General features: G+C 42.3%; 1 protein-coding gene across 1 annotated transcript in view; it reads left to right on the plus strand.

The window, feature by feature from the left end:
• Window positions 1–19,445, plus strand: part of LOC126194807 (uncharacterized) — a 184,294-nt gene that overhangs the window by 21,312 nt on the left and 143,537 nt on the right. Inside the window, exon 2 of the mRNA XM_049933163.1 lies at window positions 18,817–18,910. Coding sequence (XP_049789120.1) covers window positions 18,817–18,910 — 94 coding nt within the window. The remainder of the gene's footprint in view (window positions 1–18,816; window positions 18,911–19,445) is intronic.

The raw sequence follows: 19,445 nt of genomic DNA on the forward strand, positions 1-19,445 counted from the left end.
GTTGAGCTGGTATATGGGTGCCAACATAATATTATTGCGTACTTTGTACAACATGCACCAACTATGCAGACTTGTAGCAGCGTACCAGCTTCACAATGAGCTTCTCAATTTAGAACTCGGATTGGCAGTATTAGTTATGGAATACAGCAGCAATTTAGAATGTTGGCATAGTGCTTTCATATCACCTGTCATTGGCACCAACTGTGTTGGTTTTGGTCTGAAGAACAAACACCACTAGCTCAACTGAATTGCTGAGATACATCACATACAGAAAACCAGTATCTCAAATCTCCGACATCCACCCTCTCCTACATACATTACCAGCTTCAGGACCAGTTTTAAGAGCTACAAATATTACACCCAGGCATATGCTCTCGACATGGTGTGAGAGGCCTGCTCCTTTCCTCCTAATGTCTTCAAATAGCCCATAGGAGTAGGGTCAACAAGGGTGCTGGTTCAGTTTGTTAGTGCCAGTTGCTGACATCAGGGCAGGCATGCACTCAGGGGCAAACCTATTGTTCGACTTTGATTGACAGGTACTGAACCTATTGTTCTACTAAAAGGATCCTTCCTTTTGATTAGCTGGCACTTAACCTATTGTTCCCCCCACACCCTCCCACTCTCCACCCCCATCAGGAAACATCCGACCCACCCCCTGCCCCTCACTCCTACAGGTACACTTTCAGGTCTGAGTTATTAGTATAGACCCACTCACACTTATCAATTTGATTGATTACTTAATTAAACTGATCAATTAATTATCCTCTCCCCCTCTGGTAGACCCCTCTCCCCTCCCACCCTCCTTCCCGGAAATTGGCGGGAAAAAGACTCATTTAATCGGTCATTTGGAGGCAAATTAAATGTTGTGTGTGGAATATTGTTTAAGCAATTTAGACAATATGTGGAATATTGTTTATTTAAAAAATTTAAGAGATTCAAGTTGGTGTATGAAATATAAGGAAATTGGTGGAGAGGAAGGATCTCATAACAGGAATTTGAAGGATGTTGTTGTTGTTGTTGTGGTCTTCAGTCCTGAGACTGGTTTGATGCAGCTCTCCATGCTACTCTATCCTGTGCAAGCTTCATCTCCCAGTACATACTGCAACCTACATCCTTCTGAATCTGCTTAGTGTATTCATCTCTTGGTCTCCCTCTACGATTTTTACCCTCCACGCTGCCCTCCAATGCTAAATTTGTGATCCCTTGATGCCTCAAAACATGTCTTACCAACCGATCCCTTCTTCTAGTCAATTTGTGCCACAAACTTCTCTTCTCCCCAATCCTATTCAATACCTCCTCATTAGTTACGTGATCTACCCACCTTATCTTCAGCATTCATCTGTAGCACCACATTTCGAAAGCTTCTATTCTCTTCTTGTCTCCCTTCACTACCTGAATAATTTCTTTTATCTCGTCATACATTTCATCAATTTCTTCATCATCTGCAGAGCTAGTTGGCATATAAACTAGTACTACTGTAGTAGGCATGGGCTTTGTGTCTATCTTGGCCACAATAATGCGTTCACTATGCTGTTTGTAGTAGCTAACCCGCACTCCTATTTTTTTATACATTATTAAACCTACTCCTGCATTACCTCTATTTGATTTTGTATTTATAACCCTGTAATCACCTGACCAAAAGTCTTGTTCCTCCTGCCACCGAACTTCACTAATTCCCACTATATCTAACTTTAACCTATCCATTTCCCTTTTTAAATTTTCTAACCTACCTGCCCGATTAAGGGATCTGACATTCCACGCTCCGATCCGTAGAACACCAGTTTTCTTTCTCCTGATAACGATTTCCTCCTGAGTAGTCCCCACCCGGAGATCTAAATGGGGGACTATTTTACCTCCGGAATATTTTACCCAAGAGGACGCCATCATCATTTAATCATACAGTAAAGCTGCATGTCCTCGGGAAAAATTACGGCTGCAGTTTCCCCTTGCTTTCAGCCGTTCGCAGTACCAGCACAGCAAGGCCGTTTTGGTTAATGTTACAAGGCCAGATCTGTCAATCATCCAGACTGTTGCCCTTGCAACTACTGAAAAGGCTGCTGCCCCTCTTCAGGAACCACACGTTTGTCTGGCCTCTCAACAGATACCCCTCCGTTGTGGTTGCACCTACGGTACGGCCATCTGTATCGCTGAGGCACGCAAGCCTCCCCACCAACGGCAAGGTCCATGGTTCATGGGGGGATTTGAAGGATATATTGTTTATTTATAAATTCAGTTTGTGGGGCTTGGATTTCTCTTGCTCATCATTCTCTGCAGTTTGGAAACATGTAGGTCTTGTAAGAAGTAATTACATGTGGCAAACATATTGCATAATGTAATGTTTGGCACTGTACTCTGGGTGTCTTAACCTAATAGTGTAGAACAAAAGCAAACTGGTGCTTTCGATTTATTATTTTAATGTTTGGCCCTTTGTCATCATTTAACCTATTGTTCTGTTAAGTGGTTTTTCATGTCACCCCCATTTCCTCAAACTATTGTACCGCATTTGATACCAAATTAAGTAATTAGTTATGTCCTGCCACCATTTTCTGGCATACTTTTCGAATTTCACATGCTTTTTAACGACATTTCTGGCATACTGCGTTTTACATAAAAATTATGAAAATTAACCTATTGTTCTGCACTTAACCTGTTGTTCTGTTGTTGTTCTGTTCCATGTCACCCACTCACGCACACCCTTAACTATTGTACCACTAACACCACATTAATATAAAAGTTCTATGCAAATTAATTAAATCGATATTCTTCAAATGTATGGGATAACTTTTCTTGATTCCCAGCATCCTATTGGTTGATGAAATAGATGGAATATAGTTTAAACAAAAGATCGATAGATAAAAACATATCGGACCACCCAATGCCAGATGCTGATGCCAGAGTCTGGGTGCACTGGCCGCATCCGCAAAGTGACAACACAGTGGTCAGCTGCCAAGTGATGCACAGGTGTCTGTATGGGTCCCGCGGGCATGAGGCGGTGGCATACCTTTCATGCTTGACACCTGAGATATTCCTGAGACTGCCATGATGTAATTCAATTCGAATATAATGTGTTTAAATAAGTTAAAATGTGTATAAATTTGTCGAAATTTGTTGAAATTTATTATCCACCTAGTGGCTTAGTGTGGTGTTACCACCACAAGATGTTGAGATATCGGTGCTTGTTGAGCTGTCAGTGTGGAAGAAGCATGAGGAAATGTTGGTGCCAGACAGGGGGCGTTGTAATAGCTGTATTTAATGCACTCATTTAGCCAAGGACTGCACCCACAGCCTCTAATATGAAGAATGGAAGCGAGCACTAATGCTTGAATATTTGACGAGGAAGAATACAGTCCTACATATAATGCTTTGCATGACACAATGCATGGAAACATCTGTCTCTGCTGGAATTGCCTGTCATTTCTAAAACCTAAGTATAAGCTCCGACTGCACAAGAGACAAGTGCATCCGATCCACCAGATGAAAGAACTGAGCTAGTTGGAGAGTTCACCATTAGAGGGCCCCACGATAGGTCACGTAATTGTGCAGTTCAGTCAATAGGAGCCAGCATCAGGATGACCTTGCGTGTTCCCCAGCTGCAGTTGCGCTCCCAGCCTCCTCTTCCCCCCAGTGGCTAAAGGTGAAAAATGGCAGGTAAGGGAATCAGCCTTTTCTGGGCTTCTGGAGAGAGGAAGGAGAGTACTTTATTTGCTTTTGGAACAATTTATTGATGAATTTCCCCGAGTTTATTTATTAGGCTTGTACAAAAAACTCACCCTGATGTACTTGGGGTGTAATATACAGTTTACAGACCTGGAAACTACTCGTAACTAATGCAGTACACTGATGTGCAGAGACGGAAACAACTTGCAAATTACTGAAATAGTTCACTACACAGCTTACAGACGTGCAAACTACTCTAAGATCACTGAAGTAATGCATGTGTAACGCTACGCAAACTCTCTCACAATGCTTGAACACCCGAAAACAATGCACTGCACAAACACTCAGTGCGCGTAAAAAACGCAATGTATCAGCTACTCGAACTCCGATTCTATTGGATGGAAAACCTAAGTGCATCCCCTAACACTTGAAAACTGTCCAGATGTGCGAGAGGAACGTTAGCTTAGTGTACTTTATTTATTTTGGTCGGGAAATTCACTGAAATGTCGATAGTAGTTTTGTAATTAGTAAGAAAGCTCAGTCCTAATTACACAGCTATATGCATAGCGCTGCACAAGGGCTTCGTAAAATCGCATTACAGCTTAAAAGTAACGATTTCATACTACTGGTCTTATTCTGCTGGGAAAAAATTTCGCAATACCACTCGAAACTGACACAAGTATCGATCCTCTTTATGTAATTAATTCAAAAGATCGGTCCTAATTACACAGCTACACAAGGACAGGTTAAAATCGCAACACAGCTCAAAAACTCGCGATACCGTGCAACTGGTCTTATACTGCTGGGAAAAAATTTTGCAATACCAATCGGAACTGACCCAAATATCGATCATAATTACGTAACCAATGCCAAAGATTGCTACTAATTCTACGGCTATATGCGTAGCGCAACACAACGACGGCAAAAAACGCAATATACCACAGAAACCGACGATACCATACAACTGGTGTTAGTCTGCTGCCAAATATTTCGCAGTACAGCTCGAAACCAGCGACAGAAACAGTCAAATCCACGCTACACCTACAAGCTAAGGGGGGAAAAGGCTGGAGTGTAAGGTACTATCTATATTCTTTTTGATGGGAAATACGTTCATCTGACAAGATGCTGATGTTGAACAGAGAAGAGTTTAAAATAAGTGTATTACCTGCAAGCATACAGCATCTACCGCTGTTTGACTTCAGATTCATTACACATGTCTATTAAAAATCATCCTACAGTCCAGCTAACAGAAGTCATTTTTATGCATATAGAGCCCCAGACGGATGGAGTTCGAAGCATTTTTACGTATATCAACCACGCTATCAATTTTACATTATTGTTCTAGAGTCTAGGATCAGTACCTGAAAGGTATTGGTAAGAGAGAACATAAACACACACACTCCTAAGGCTACGCCGGCCGGGGTGGCCGAGCGGTTCTAGGCGCTACAGTCTGGAACCGCGCGTCCGCTACGGTCGCAGGTTCGAATCCTGCCTCGGGCATGGATGTGTGTTATGTCCTTAGGTTAGTTAGGTTTAAGTAGTTCTAAGTTCTAGGGGACTGATGACCTCAGCAGTTAAGTCCCATAGTGCTCAGAGCCATTTGAACCATTTGAACCTAAGGCTACAACACCCTGCACTTAGAGTATGCTATAATGATAGATCACTTGCGTGTCCGACCTATCAGTGGTACGGAATGCAGTGGTGTTAATATTCCAATGAAAGAAATGTATTTCAAGCACATGACATACATCCTTCTTCCCGGGTTCTCTATGATAAATTATGTTATCGAACCATAAATCGAAAAAATTACTTCCTTAAAACATTCGCACTGTGTGATACGAGCACAATATTACTTTCCAGAGACGTATAGAATCCACAGCTCTAACATCTAAACGCATAGCAGCAGCGCCCAACATGTGAAATTACAAGTCATTCCGCCACTAACACTTACAGCACGGTGCCCGTACGCCATACGGGCGCGGCCGCCCAGACGTTGCCGACGGCGCCCGTATACCGTACGGGCGAGTCCTTATTTGACTCCGTAAGCGCGTTTAGTGGGTCTCCGAGGCAGTTTCGTCAACTAATGTGGAGGTAGTTCATTCTTCTTCCGCAAGAGGCCAGCATTTATCGGCTACCTCATCAGTGGAGCGGTTGTGAACACTGCAAAGACGAAGTTATCTTCAGTTCATTCACAGTAGTCCTCCAAAGTAGTACGTTCAGTCAACGATTTAACAATTGCAAATTTCAGGGAAAGCCTACAGCAGTTAGACTGGGATGAGGTGTACTGTGAACCTGATGCCAATTTAAAATATAATTTATTTCATGACATTTTTGTAAATGCATTTGAAAACTGCTTCCCCAAGAAAGTAGTTAAATATACTCGTAAGAAACTTTGTAACAAACCATGGCTTACTAAGGGTATAAAAATATCTTGTAACCGGAAAAGGGAAATGTACCTGACAGCAAGAAAGAGTAGTGACTCAGAAACTATCAAACATTACAAAAACTACTGTGTTATATTAAGAAAAGTTATTAAAAAATCCAGAAGTATGTGTATCATGTCTGCAATCAGCAACTCTAATAATAAAATTAAAACAATTTGGAATATTATGAAAAGAGAAACAGGTCAACCAAGAGCACAGGAAGACAGTATTACCATCAAATTGAAAACTGTACGAACAACAAGTCAGAAGTTGAAAATATTTTTAATGATCATTTTCTAAATGTTGTGGATATAGTATGATCCAGGTGTTCACTAGAAGATGCTAGGCTGTTAATGGAAGAGGCCATACCTATGCAATTTGATACAATTGAAATCTCACCCACTTCTCCCTCTGAAATTAGGAAAATAATAAACTTGATTAAAAGGAAAAACTCACATGGAATTTATGACATTTCCAGCAAAATACTAAAAGCTTGTTCTCAACAGATAAGTAAGATTCTCAGCCACCTGTGTAATAGCTCTCTGGAACAGGGCATTTTCCCTGATAGACTGAAATATGCTATTGTTATACCTTTGCATAAAAAGGGGGATAGATCTGATGTCAACAATTACCGTCTAATCTCCCTTCTAACAGCTTTATCCAAAATTTTTGAGAAAGTGATGTATTCAAGAGTAGCTTCACATATCTGTAAAAATGAAGTACTGACAAAATGTCAGTTTGGTTTCCAGAAAGGTTTTTCAACAGAAAATGCCATATATGCTTTCACCAATCAAATTTTGAATGATCTGAATAACCGAACACCACCCATTGGGATTTTTTGTGATCTCCCAAAGGCTTTTGATTGTGTAAATCATGAAATTCTGCTAGACAAGCTCAAGTATTGTGGCATGAGTAGGATGGTGGTGGTGGTGGTGGTTAGTGTTTAACGTCCCGTCGACAACGAGGTCATTAGAGACGGAGCGCAAGCTCGGGTTAGGGAAGGATTGGGAAGGAAATCGGCCGTGCCCTTTCAAAGGAACCATCCCGGCATTTGCCTGAAACGATTTAGGGAAATCACGGAAAACCTAAATCAGGATGGCCGGAGACGGGATTGAACCGTCGTCCTCCCGAATGCGAGTCCAGTGTGCTAACCACTGCGCCACCTCGCTCGGTCATGAGTAGGACAGTGCACAAATGGTTTAATTCGTACCTAACTGGAAGAGTGCAGAAAGTTGAAATAAGCAGTTCTCCTAATATGCAAAGATCAGCACATTCCTCAAACTGGGGAACTATCAAGAATGGGGTTCCACAAGGGTCAGTCTTGGGTCCTTTGTTGTTCTTAATATATATTAATGACTTGCCATTCTATATTCATGAAGAGGCAAAGTTAGTTCTCTTTGCTGATGATACAAGTATAGTAATCACACCTGACAAACAAGAATTAACTGATGAAATTGTCAATACTGTCTTTCAGAAAATTACTAAGTGGTTCCTTGTAAACGGACTCTCACTGAATTTTGATAAGACACAGTACATACAGTTCCGTACATTGAATGTTATGACGCCATTAATAAATATAGACCTTAATCAGAAGCATATAGCTAAGGTAGAATATTCCAAATTTTTAGGTGTGTCCATTGATGAGAGATTAAATTGGAAGAAACACATTGATGATCTGCTGAAACGTTTGAGTTCAGCTACTTATGCAATAATGGTCATTGCAAAATTTGGTGATAAACATCTTAGTAAATTAGCTTACTACGCCTATTTTCACTCATTGTTTTCATACGGCATCATATTTTGGGGTAATTCATCACTGAGGAATAAAGTATTTATTGCACAAAAGCGTGTAATCAGAATAATAGCTGGAGTCCACCCAAGATCATCCTGCAGACATTTATTTAAGGATCTAGGGATATTCACAGTAGCTTCTCAGTATATATACTCTCTTATGAAATTTGTTATTAACAACCAAACCCAATTCAAAAGTAATAGCAGTGTGCATAACTACAATACTAGGAGAAAGGATGATCTACAATATTCAAGATTAAATCTAACTTTGGCACAGAAAGGGGTGAATTATACTGCCACTAAAGTCTTCGGTCACTTACCAAATACTATCAAAAGTCTGACAGCTAACCAACAAGTATTTAAGAAGAAATTAAAAGAATTTCTGAATGACGACTCCTTCTACTCCATAGAGGAATTTTTAGATATAAATTAAGAAAAAAAGAAAAAACAAAAAAATATTAAAAAATAAAAAATAAAAATAATAAAAAACACAAAAAATAAAAAAGTTGTTATATTAAGTTAAGTATGTTGTTAAATTAAATTAATTATGTCATGTATTGGAAAATTTGACTCGTTCCACATCATTACGAAATATCGTATTCATGATCTATGGAACTACTATTAATCTAATCTAATCTAATCTACAGGTGTTTACAATCGTGAAAATGGCCAGTAGCGAGTTGACGGAGGCCGAGATCTTAGATATTCTTTATGGAGATGCAGGATCTGAAATTGATGATTCTGACAAAGAGGATTCGTACTCTCCAGACGAAAGTGATGGTTCAGGTATGTATATGTCTCAATTGTTTATAAAGTGAAGAGTTCATAACCGTATTTTGTATTGGGAGTAGTGTTCATTGCTTCACTTGAATGTAGTACCTCTTCGTACCAATCTTAGCATTATTTTTTTCTATGCAGACAGTGGTAGAGACCATCAGTCACCATCTGTGTTACCTGGTCGTATGTGCCTCACTGAGCACAAAGAGCAAAATTAGTCGGAACTAGACGATCAGCCAGTACTGCCGGATTTCCACGAAGTAGTCGGCGTAGCATCGCATTTTTCAGATGCCACTGAAGAGCTTCAATATTTTAGTTATTTCTTTGATGACGACATTATTCGGCTCATCAAAATTGAAACGAATCGGTACGCTGGTAACGTTATTGCGGCAATGAAACGCAAAGGTAGCCTGAAAATTAACTCTATTTGGCGTAAATGGTCTGCAGTAAAATCGCAAGAGATTTACTGGTTTTTCAGTATTATTTTGCATATGTGCGTCGTCAAATTGCCGAAAATCAGTGATTATTGGTCAACAGACTCGATTTTACAGACAGGATTTGCGAGTAAATTGTTGAGTCGTGATCGATTTTGCGCTATATTGTCGATGTTACACTTGAATGACAATGATATGTTCATTACCAGAGGCGAAGAAAAGCATGACCCACTTCACAAAGTGAGGCCTTTTTTTGATTTCTTTGTGATAAAAAGCAAAAGTAGTTTTCATCCAGGCATGAATCTGACAATAGATGAGGCAATGTGTCCTTTTCGTGGTAGAATAGGCTTCAGAGTATACATGAAAAACAAACCCAATAAATATAGGATGAAACTGTATGCTCTCTGCGATTCATCAACTGGTTATATGCTAAACTGTGACGTATATACAGGTTCTTCAGGGAATGTTGACAATAGTATACAGGGCCTTGTAAAGAGGTTGTGTTCCCAGTACTTTGGCAAAGGACATAGCATTTATATGGATAGGTACTACATCAGTCCATCTCTTTTAGACATGTTGTGGGAAAATAAAACTCTTGGAGTGTGAACTGTAATGAAAAACAGGAAAGGTTTGCCACGAATATTCAAAACACTAAAACTAAAAAAAGGTCAGATAGTTTTTCAAAGGAAACACAATCTCTTGGTAGTGAAGTGGAAGTCAAAACGAGATGTTTATTGTCAGTATTCAAGTGAGCGCCAAAGGTGGAATAGCAGAAATTGTAAAGCCAGACGTTATTATTGATTACAATACGAATAAAGCTGGGGTTGACAGAGCAGATCAGTTCTCCAGCTATTATCCGTTTGCCCGAAAAACTTTGAAGTGGTGGAAAAAGCTGTTTTTCCAATTGTTTATCGTGTCAACTGTCAACAGTTTTATTGTATATAAAGAGAAGACTACGAAGAATGTATCCCTAGTAGACTTTATTCACAAAGTGGGGAAGAAATTAGCTGAGAAGGGCGGAAATATTTTTCAGCAACAAGCCGCTTCATCCTCACAAATTGAGTGCACATTTGCAAGGCACTTTCCAGAGAAGAACCCACCCACTGCAAACAAGGTGAATACTGCTAGGTATTGCAAAGTATGTTCAGACAGGGTGAATAAAGAGACGGGCAAGCGCATCAGGAAGGAAAGTAAATAGTGGTGCAAGGACGGTGGCGTTGGCCTTTGCGTCCCACAGTGTTTCCAGGATTTTCACACAAAGGCTAACTACATCTGAACTATTAAAATACTATGGTTTACAGGTACCTGCAGTTAGACGTTCCAGTGATATTTTTTTAAAAAATTTAGATACAGTATAATGGCATTACTCAAGAGAGAGATCATGTAAAACTTTTTTGTCCACGACATTTTTGTGTTTTTTTTTAATTATAACATCCATTTGTATTTTATATTGTAAAATAAACTCACACTCATGTCAAGCTCTTACTATTTCCTTTTAAATAATGCAAGAACCATATTCCTATCATTATTCGGTTCTTTGCAATCTAATTTCAAACATCCATTAAATATGTCAGTCCACAGCCAAGTGCCGAGTGTAAAGAGGGCAGTGTTGAAAGTGCTAACACTGTAAACAGCCCATCTGTCAGACAATTGTAAACACAGGGATTGCAGTGCCTCACAAACACCTATTACTAACTTAGAATCGTCTTACTTATGAAGATGAAGTCTCGATTTTACACCCAAGATGCGACAGGGGGATGGAGTGTATCACATAAATCATAGTTTGTTTAGAGGAATGTGTCATGTTTCATCACACATGAGATGGAAGCCCGCTGATGACCAACAGGTTTGCCATTAACGATCGCAAGTAGACAGTGCTCTAAATCACGTACACAACACATGGTTGTATATGAGTCGAACACAGGCTATGTCACCTGACTGGTCCGTCCTGACAGAACAGCGAGAAAAATTGGACTATAGCAACTTCTCCCTCTGTAGAATGCATCATCAGTCTACCATTAAATCGTACCTCGTTACAGCTCCATGTCACTCGATCACCCCATCCACTCTCTGTTATCCTTTAACGCAGGTGCATGTAAGTTTAGAGGCAGATAGCTCTCTGTCTCCCCACATAATCTTCATTTGGAGAGCGTTTGTTCTGTTTTCTGTATGTCTGTGTATATGCATGTGTCGTAGACAGCTCCCAGGGTCCAGTCCGCCTGCTGGTGGACCAAACTTCGAACATAGAACACATGTTCAGACATAACGCACGATTGGTCCACCTGCGAGCCTTATCCCAGATGTGATGTGTGGTGGATCTGCCTCCAAACATCGGTCCGGATTTATAGTGCACAGCAGATCCACACTTGAATGCTAACTCAGATGTGGTGTATTGTGAATTTGCATACCAACACTACTCAGTACATTAAGCGTGGCACATCCACCTTCAAACTCTATCCAGGGTGAGGGATATTGTGGATCCACATCCCAACATTACTGCAGATATAACGCTTGGTAGATCCACATTAAAATGATAACTCAGATCAACTGTGGGTCCTGGAAGCCATCTGCAGCACAAACGGACATACAGAAAACAGAGCAACCGCTCTCCAAATGTGGAATATGTGGGGTGGAGGTGACTGGATACAGTCGAGTACAGTGCTATACTACACCTCAGGGTCAGTGCATTTTGGCTAGGTGTTGGCAGCTGTACTACATTTGCAAGCAATTTTGAGAACACAGAACCAGAGGTTATGTCATGACCACATGGACGGAACTGACATATAATGGATAGAATTGCGAAAAATGATGGGAGAGTACGTATAAATTGAGCCAATATACATCGAAATGCGGGGAGATTGACGCAGTACTTACGTATGTTCTGCTTAGCGCAGATCAATTTGTACATGGGAACAAGTATGCGACAGCAAGAGGAATTCGCGATTATGTCGACATGCAAGCGAAGGGAACGACGGAAGCAGTCGCTTTTTTTTCTGTTGAGGCAACATTATACTGTATGTCCATTGAGGTAACACTGATATATGCGAGTTGACTACTGTATTTGACCCTTTTCAGGAAGACAGAGAACTATTCACCTCTAAACTTACTTTCATCTGCGTTAAAGGATAACAGAGAATGGATGGGGTGATCGAGTGACATGGAGTTGTAACAAGGTATGATTTAATGGTAGACTGATGATGCATTCTAGAGAAGGAGAAGTTGCTGCTGGTCAGTTTTTCCGCTGTTCTGTCGGGATGCATCAATCGTGTGACATAGCCCGTGATCGACTTGTATACAACCACGTGTTGTGTACGTAATTTAGAGCACTTTCTACTTGCGATCGTTAACGGCAAACTTGCTGGTCATCAGAGGACTTCCATCTCATGTGTGATGAAACATGACACATTCCTCTAAAAAAACTATGATTTATGTGATACACTCCATCCCCCTGTCGCATCTTGGGTGTAAAATCGAGACTTCATCTTCATAACTAAGACGATTCTAAGTTAGTAATAGGTGTTTGTGAGGCACTGCAATCGCCTTGTATACAATTGCCTGACACATGTGCTGTTTACAGAGTTAGTGGCGAAATGACTTGTAATTTAACATGTTGGGCGCTGCTGCTATGCGTTTATGTGTTTCCTTGTGAGAGGTATTCTCTGTTACTAAAGATCATTTCATGTAAGGCTGATGCGGGCGTAGTATAATTTCTGAACTGTGATCGGATGTGGACAGTGGACGCTGTACATCTCTGGAAAGCAATATTGTGCTCATATCACACAGAGCGAATGTTTTAAGGAAGTAGTTTTTTTAGTTTTACAGGTCGATAACATGATTTATTGTAGAAAAACCTATGTATGTCATGCACTTGAAATATAGGAATATTAACAGCGCTGCATTCCATACCACGGATAGGTCGGACACTCAAGCGATCTAACATTATAGTGTGTTCTAAGTGCAGGGTGTTGTAGCCTTAGGAGTGCGTGTGTTTATGTTCTCTCTAACCAATACCTTCCAGGTACCGATTCTAGACTCTAGAACAATTCTTTAAAATTGATATTGTGGTTGATTTTCGTAAAAATGCTTGGAACTCCATCTGTCTGGAGCTCCATCACGCATAAAAATCACCCGTTTCTTGTTTTTCTTAACCGTCTGCTGTTACAACACTTTGAATTCTGTAGGTATACTAAGATAAAACAAAAAATGTCGTGTGACTAGGGTCTCCCGTCACGTAGAACATTCGCCTGTTGCAAGTCTTTCGGTTTAACGCCACTTCGGCGACTTGCGCGTCGATGGGGATGAAATGATGATTAGGACAACACAATACCCAGTCCCTGAGCGGAGAAAATCTCCGACCCAGCCGGGAACCGAACCTGGGCCCTTAGGATTGACATTATGTCATGCTGACCACTTAGCTACAAGGGTCGGACTATATGTACACTCGACAGCAAAAAAAGTGGGTCATGCGTGAATTCCAACGTCTAGGCTGGACCTGAATGTATGCAACCAACATAGCATAGCTGTGTTGCGCATCGTCGCAACCCTCCACAGTACAGTCTTTGTAAGATACAAAATGGGTACCGCTAGAGACTACTAGAGAACACCAGTCATTATGACAGTCGGTGCAGATGTAAAGTAACACCACGATAGTACAGAAGAGATCAGACAGTCCTTAACGTTTGTAAACTAAGTTTAATTACAAAAAGTGGCATTTCAAATGTTATGGGACAACTACTTTTGTCACATAAATCGTTCAGTAATCCTTAGGCACAATTAAATATTTGAGACAGTTCATGGATTTACAAAGTTGTATGGCAATTGGAAACAAGTTCTTTGCTGTCTAAAAGGTTTACCCAACATATGCTGAACGTCGTTCAACGTTCAATGGGGAGTGGTTTTGCATCAACTTTATGTAATACTAAGCAGTTAAAAGAAAACATGATTAACGGCGGCAAGGACTCTACGGAAATCCCAACATTAACAGCGAATCACAAGTAATATCATTGATCACATTACTCATGAACAGTTACTTCTACACAAAGTTGTACTTTAAATGACATGACCAACGTCTTCGTTCTGGATCCGGATGCAAACCCAGAACGTAAAGCCATTGTTAACCAAGCAAAGCTTTGTGCCTTATCGAGACTCGATTACTAGGCAAAAAGAGACGTCAAATATTGACGTTTGCACCAGCATCAGTTATCAATTCTCAACTTGAACGTAAATGACGATAATATTTGTACGAAAGCAGGAACCCTAACTTGACAATGACCTTCTTGGTAATTAACCTCGAAAGACGTTGTATAGTGTTGCACTGTTAAGGAACAAAGGGTGCACATGTTTAAAAAAAATGGTTCAAATGGCTCTGAGCACTATGGGACTCAACTGCTGTGGTCATAAGTCCCCTAGAACTTAGAACTACTTAAACCTAACTAACCTAAGGACATCACACACATCCATGCCCGAGGCAGGATTCGAACCTGCGACCGTAGCAGTCGCACGGTTCCGGAGTGCGCGCCTAGAACCGCGAGACCACCGCGGCCGGCGCACATGTTTAAAATTGAAATGCCATCATGTAATGCCGGGGACAAAGGTGCGAACTCAGCACCTAATCGGATTGTTGAATAAGTACGTAAAATCAGAATGTAGATATCACAGTTTCTCACCGGCAGTGGGGTTGGAACCTTAAATGATGACTGAAGTTATATTGCCTGATCGGGATTCGAACCCGGCGCCTACCGCCGTCGCTGTCTAACCAGGAACAGACGAGAAATGTCCAATGGTGGTCTACCATCAGCGAGATGTGCAAACGTTTAACTAGAAATAAGGTGACGAAAACGTCTATGCTGACTGAGAGTCGAACGCCGCACACGTTAATAATCAACTTCATATTCAGTAGTAGCTAGGAGTAGCATGTTTAGTTGCAAACGTTAGGGCCTTCCTCATCCCTAGTAACGTGTTGCCTAATATCTGCGATATAATGATGTTAATTTATAAGTGGATTGACTGCCGTAAAGAATAATGTTCTCTAGTAGTCGTGTATCATTGAGATGTAAATGAAGTGCCTCAGCAGAAAGTAATTTCCGTCGTGCAGCACGTATTGTTTCAGAGACACTGAGTACATGTTATGAGTGCACAAAACGTGTATTATAGACTAAGTATAAACTATTATTTGGAGAAGCTGCCGCCAAACCTGTTTACATTTACATTCTGCTTATTTGTCGTGGTTGAATGCAGGTTTTCTTAAGGCTACATCTAATGCACAGCGCTTACAAGAAAGTATAGTTTCCTGAGTCATGCTATTGCTAGCTACGTGAAATATTTTGTGGTAGCTATGTTGAAAATGAATGTATTTTTGAAAGTATTGTTCGTCAAATATTTGAATGAATCGTCAACTGTAGGTGTGCCTGCACATGTTATAGCATAATAGCTGTACCTCCGTTAGTATATACTACAGACTTGGGTAGGTTAGGTGTAACTTTTGATCCATCAAGGGCTGATCGTGGCCTTGCGGCCCGGGTCTGTATTAGCCGCGGCTCGCGAGCTACGAGCCAGCCAGGCTGGCCGAGGCGATACGGAAGTGAGCGAGCTGGTGGTGGTGTTGGTGGACCAACAGCCCGGGACGAGCCAGCACGGCTGCGCCGCATGCCTCTGCCTCTGCCGCTCCGTTTGACGTAAATACGTTTACGTCCTCTCCTGGAATCAGTATAAGAGCGGCAAGCAGAAATACACATCAGGCTGTCTGCCATAATGGCTCACTGGGAGAGGTCTATTCGAGGTAGAGTCAAAAAATGGTTCAAATGGCTCTGAGCACTATGGGACTTAACATCTGAGGTCATCAGTCCCCTAGAACTTGGAACTACTTAAACCTAAGTAATCTAAGGACATCACACACATCCGTGCCCGAGGCAGGATTCGAACCTGCGACCGTAGCGGTCGCGCGGTTCCAGACTGAAGCGCCTAGAACCGCTCGGTCACTCCGGCCGGCCGAGGTAGAGCCGTCGCTCTCATTGAGGAAGGAGGATGTTCCATCAGAGAAGCTGGCAGACGGTATGGCGTACCACATACCACAGCAACGAGATGGTGGAGGATCTGCCTTGAAAGAGGCTCCACCAACAGGGCTCCTGGCTCAGGCAGGAAGAGAGTGATGGTTCAAATGGCTCTGAGCACAATGGGACTTAACATTTATGGTCATCAGTCCTTAGAACTATTTAAACCTAACTAACCTGAAGACGTCACGCAACACCCGGTCATCACGAGGCAGAGAAAATCCCTGACCCAGTCGGGAATCGAACCCGGGAACCCGGGCGTGGGAAGCGAGAACGCTACCGCACGACCACGAGCTGCGGACGAAGAGAGTGATCTCACAGCAGGAAGACAGGGACCTAATGTCTAGGACCAGAGAAAATCCCTTTTTGAACGCGAATCAGTTGCGGCGGGAGACCAACTTCCCTGGATCCAGTGACACGATTCGCCGAAGGCTGAGGGACGCTAGACTGCATGCACGACGATCCGCCGTTTGATACCGGCTAGCATTTGCGGAGCTCAATCTAAGGGCGTCGTGGGACAACGTCATTTTCACTGATGAGAAGGTGTTTTCCACCAGTAACAACGGTCCACGAATCGTTTATAGGCCGCAAGGGACTCGCCATCGACGCGAATATGTAACCATGACGAGAAGAAGTGGCCGGCTATCTGTTACCTGCTGGGGTTGGATTTCTGCGAGAGGGGCGGGAATTCTTCGTAGCATAGAAGGAACTCTGCACAGCGTGCAGTATGCCCACATATTGGAAAATGTGATGCTTCCGTCAGTGCGAATGCTGTACGCAGAAGCAGACGTCACATTGGAAGAGGACCATTCTCCCATTCACAAGTCTGCATTTGTTCAGCAGCGGCTCTCCACGATTGGCGTCAACGTCATGGACCGGCCGCCACGGGCGGCTGATATGATCAAATGGTTCAAGTGGCTCTGATCGCTATGGGACTTAACTTCTGAGGTCATTAGTCCCCTAGAACTTAGAACTACTTAAACCTAACTAACCTAAGGACATCACACACATCCATGCCCGAGGCAGGATTCGAACCTGCGACCGTAGCGGTCGCGTGGTTCCAGACTGTAGCGCCTAGAACCGCTCGGCCACTCCTGCCGGACGGCTGATATGAACTCCATGGAAAACATGTGGGCTGAGGTCGCCAGAACATTAACAGAGAACTGGCCACGAAACCAACCAACTACTGCGGACGCTCTTTGGGACTGCCTCCTGGAAGCCTGTTACGTCCGACGGCTTATACCTTCTATGCCAAGACGCGTGATAAAGTACAAAATAATGAAGGATTCTGTTTTGTTATGTCTTCTTTTTCGTCATTTTTCTTCATTGGGAGCTAGTGGAAGATCGCGTGGCAACAGAAAAGATAAAATACGGGTTACCTTTCCGTTGAGTTGCCCTTTTAATTCAAGTGGGTTTCTTTTGAATATACAGTTTGTTAAGTATTCTATTTTGATTTCATTTATACCCTGTCTACATACTTACAAACTAATCAGCGTAGATGGACTCTGTCACAGTAGTTTTTGTTATTTAAAATACGTCTCTCTTTTTTTCCCTCCACCCATGAATACACCCTCAGTCCTCCACACAATACGCAAACGATTTCATATTATGTTCACTCGCCTCGCGGGATTAGCCGAGAGGTCTAAGGCGCTGCAGTCATGGACTGTGAGGCTGGTCCCGGCGGATGTTCGAGACCTCCCTCGGGCATGAGTGTGTATGTTTGTCCTTAGGATAATTTAGGTTAAGTAGTGTGTAAGCTTAGGGACTGATGACCTTAGCAGTTAAGTCCCATTAGATCTTACACACATTTGAACATCTATGTTTACTCATTGTTAAAATCTCCTCTATTTTCTCTCACACTCTCTCTCTATGACACTATCGCCGCAAGTGCCCTTCTGTTCCACTCCCCCAAAACTTTATAAACCAATCTAGCGGTTTCCAATGACGCTACATTTTCTCTTTTAATTGCTGCTGTCTTTACTCTCTATCATTCCTCTCAACACCTATTAAACCGTATTCTTTGATCTCCTCTTCCCTATAACCTGTTATATCCTAGCCAGTAATGCCAACCGAGCCCGCTGCCAAAAAGGTTGGCAGCATCAAAGTCCGGACGCCGTCCGCATAAGCAGCGCCAGCGAGACAGGAAATCGCCGCAAGTCTGCGCGCGCCACCGCTGGCTTCTGGCTTCTTAAGCGCTGGAGTCGCGAGCGCTAGGGCAGTTCTGGATTCGCCGCTCAGTTGTAGACTCGCCACCGAATTGTGTACCTGCTAGTCAGTTGTGTGTTCATCGCAGCAAAGTTGTTGTTTGTCGTCAGCCGACGCTGACCTAGCCGCTCCGACTCGAACTAGACAGTTTTCTGTAGACCATGTTCACCACTGTGTTCTGTATCGTCGTTAATAAAGATAAGTACAGACTTTCATTTAATCCGAGTGTTTGGGTTTTCATCTTTCTGTTCACTGTTCCAGCGGACCGGTCGGCCCGCTATTAAAAGTGTGGCGGTGACTTCGTAGGCCGTTTCTACAGCGAAGTGTTGTCGCTACGAACGCCGTCACAAAACTGGCGACGAGGACTTCCGAACTCGTGTGCAGGGCTGGTTCAACTTGTTTCTTGAGATAGAATTTTGGGGGCTGGTTTAATTTGTGTTCACTATGTCTGCCGAATTACAACAATTGATCTTGTTACAGAGTCAGCAAATACAAAGTCTGGTGGAAGCAATCGCCAAACAAGCGGCTAATCCACCACCACCCAAGGAACAAGCACAGGCAGCACCGCCTTTTCGTGCTTTTGAGGCATCACGAGAAGAATGGCAAGAATATTTCGCGCAGTTGCAGGCGCACATGTCAGTCTACAAAATCACAGGTAATGAGCGGCAGCTTTATTTAATTTCCACTGCAGGCGTGGAAGTCTATAGACTACTTTGTAAGTTGTTCCCGGAATCCAAGCCAGAAGCTTTAGACTATGACGTTGTTGTTACCAAGCTCGCTGAGTATTTCGAGTCGCGAGTTCATGTGGCAGCGGCCAGATTCAAGTTCTTCAGATTAAAGAAACTGCCACATCAATCTAATAAACAGTGGTTAACAGATTTACGAGGCCTCACCCGTCAGTGCCGATTTAATTGTGTGTGTGGAGCTTCCTACAGTGATGTCATGTTACGAGACGCTATTACTCAAAACATTGCAGATTCTCGTATTCGTGCTGCTATCTTAAAGTTGCCTGACCCGTCATTAGAGACTGTGATGAACATTATGGAGGCCCAAGATACTTTTGACTATGCTGAGTGTGAGTTAGATCAGCCATGTATTTCTCAAATTGC

The sequence above is a fragment of the Schistocerca nitens genome, chromosome 1 (assembly GCF_023898315.1).
Source record: "Schistocerca nitens isolate TAMUIC-IGC-003100 chromosome 1, iqSchNite1.1, whole genome shotgun sequence".
Classification (NCBI taxonomy): Eukaryota; Metazoa; Arthropoda; class Insecta; order Orthoptera; family Acrididae; genus Schistocerca; species Schistocerca nitens.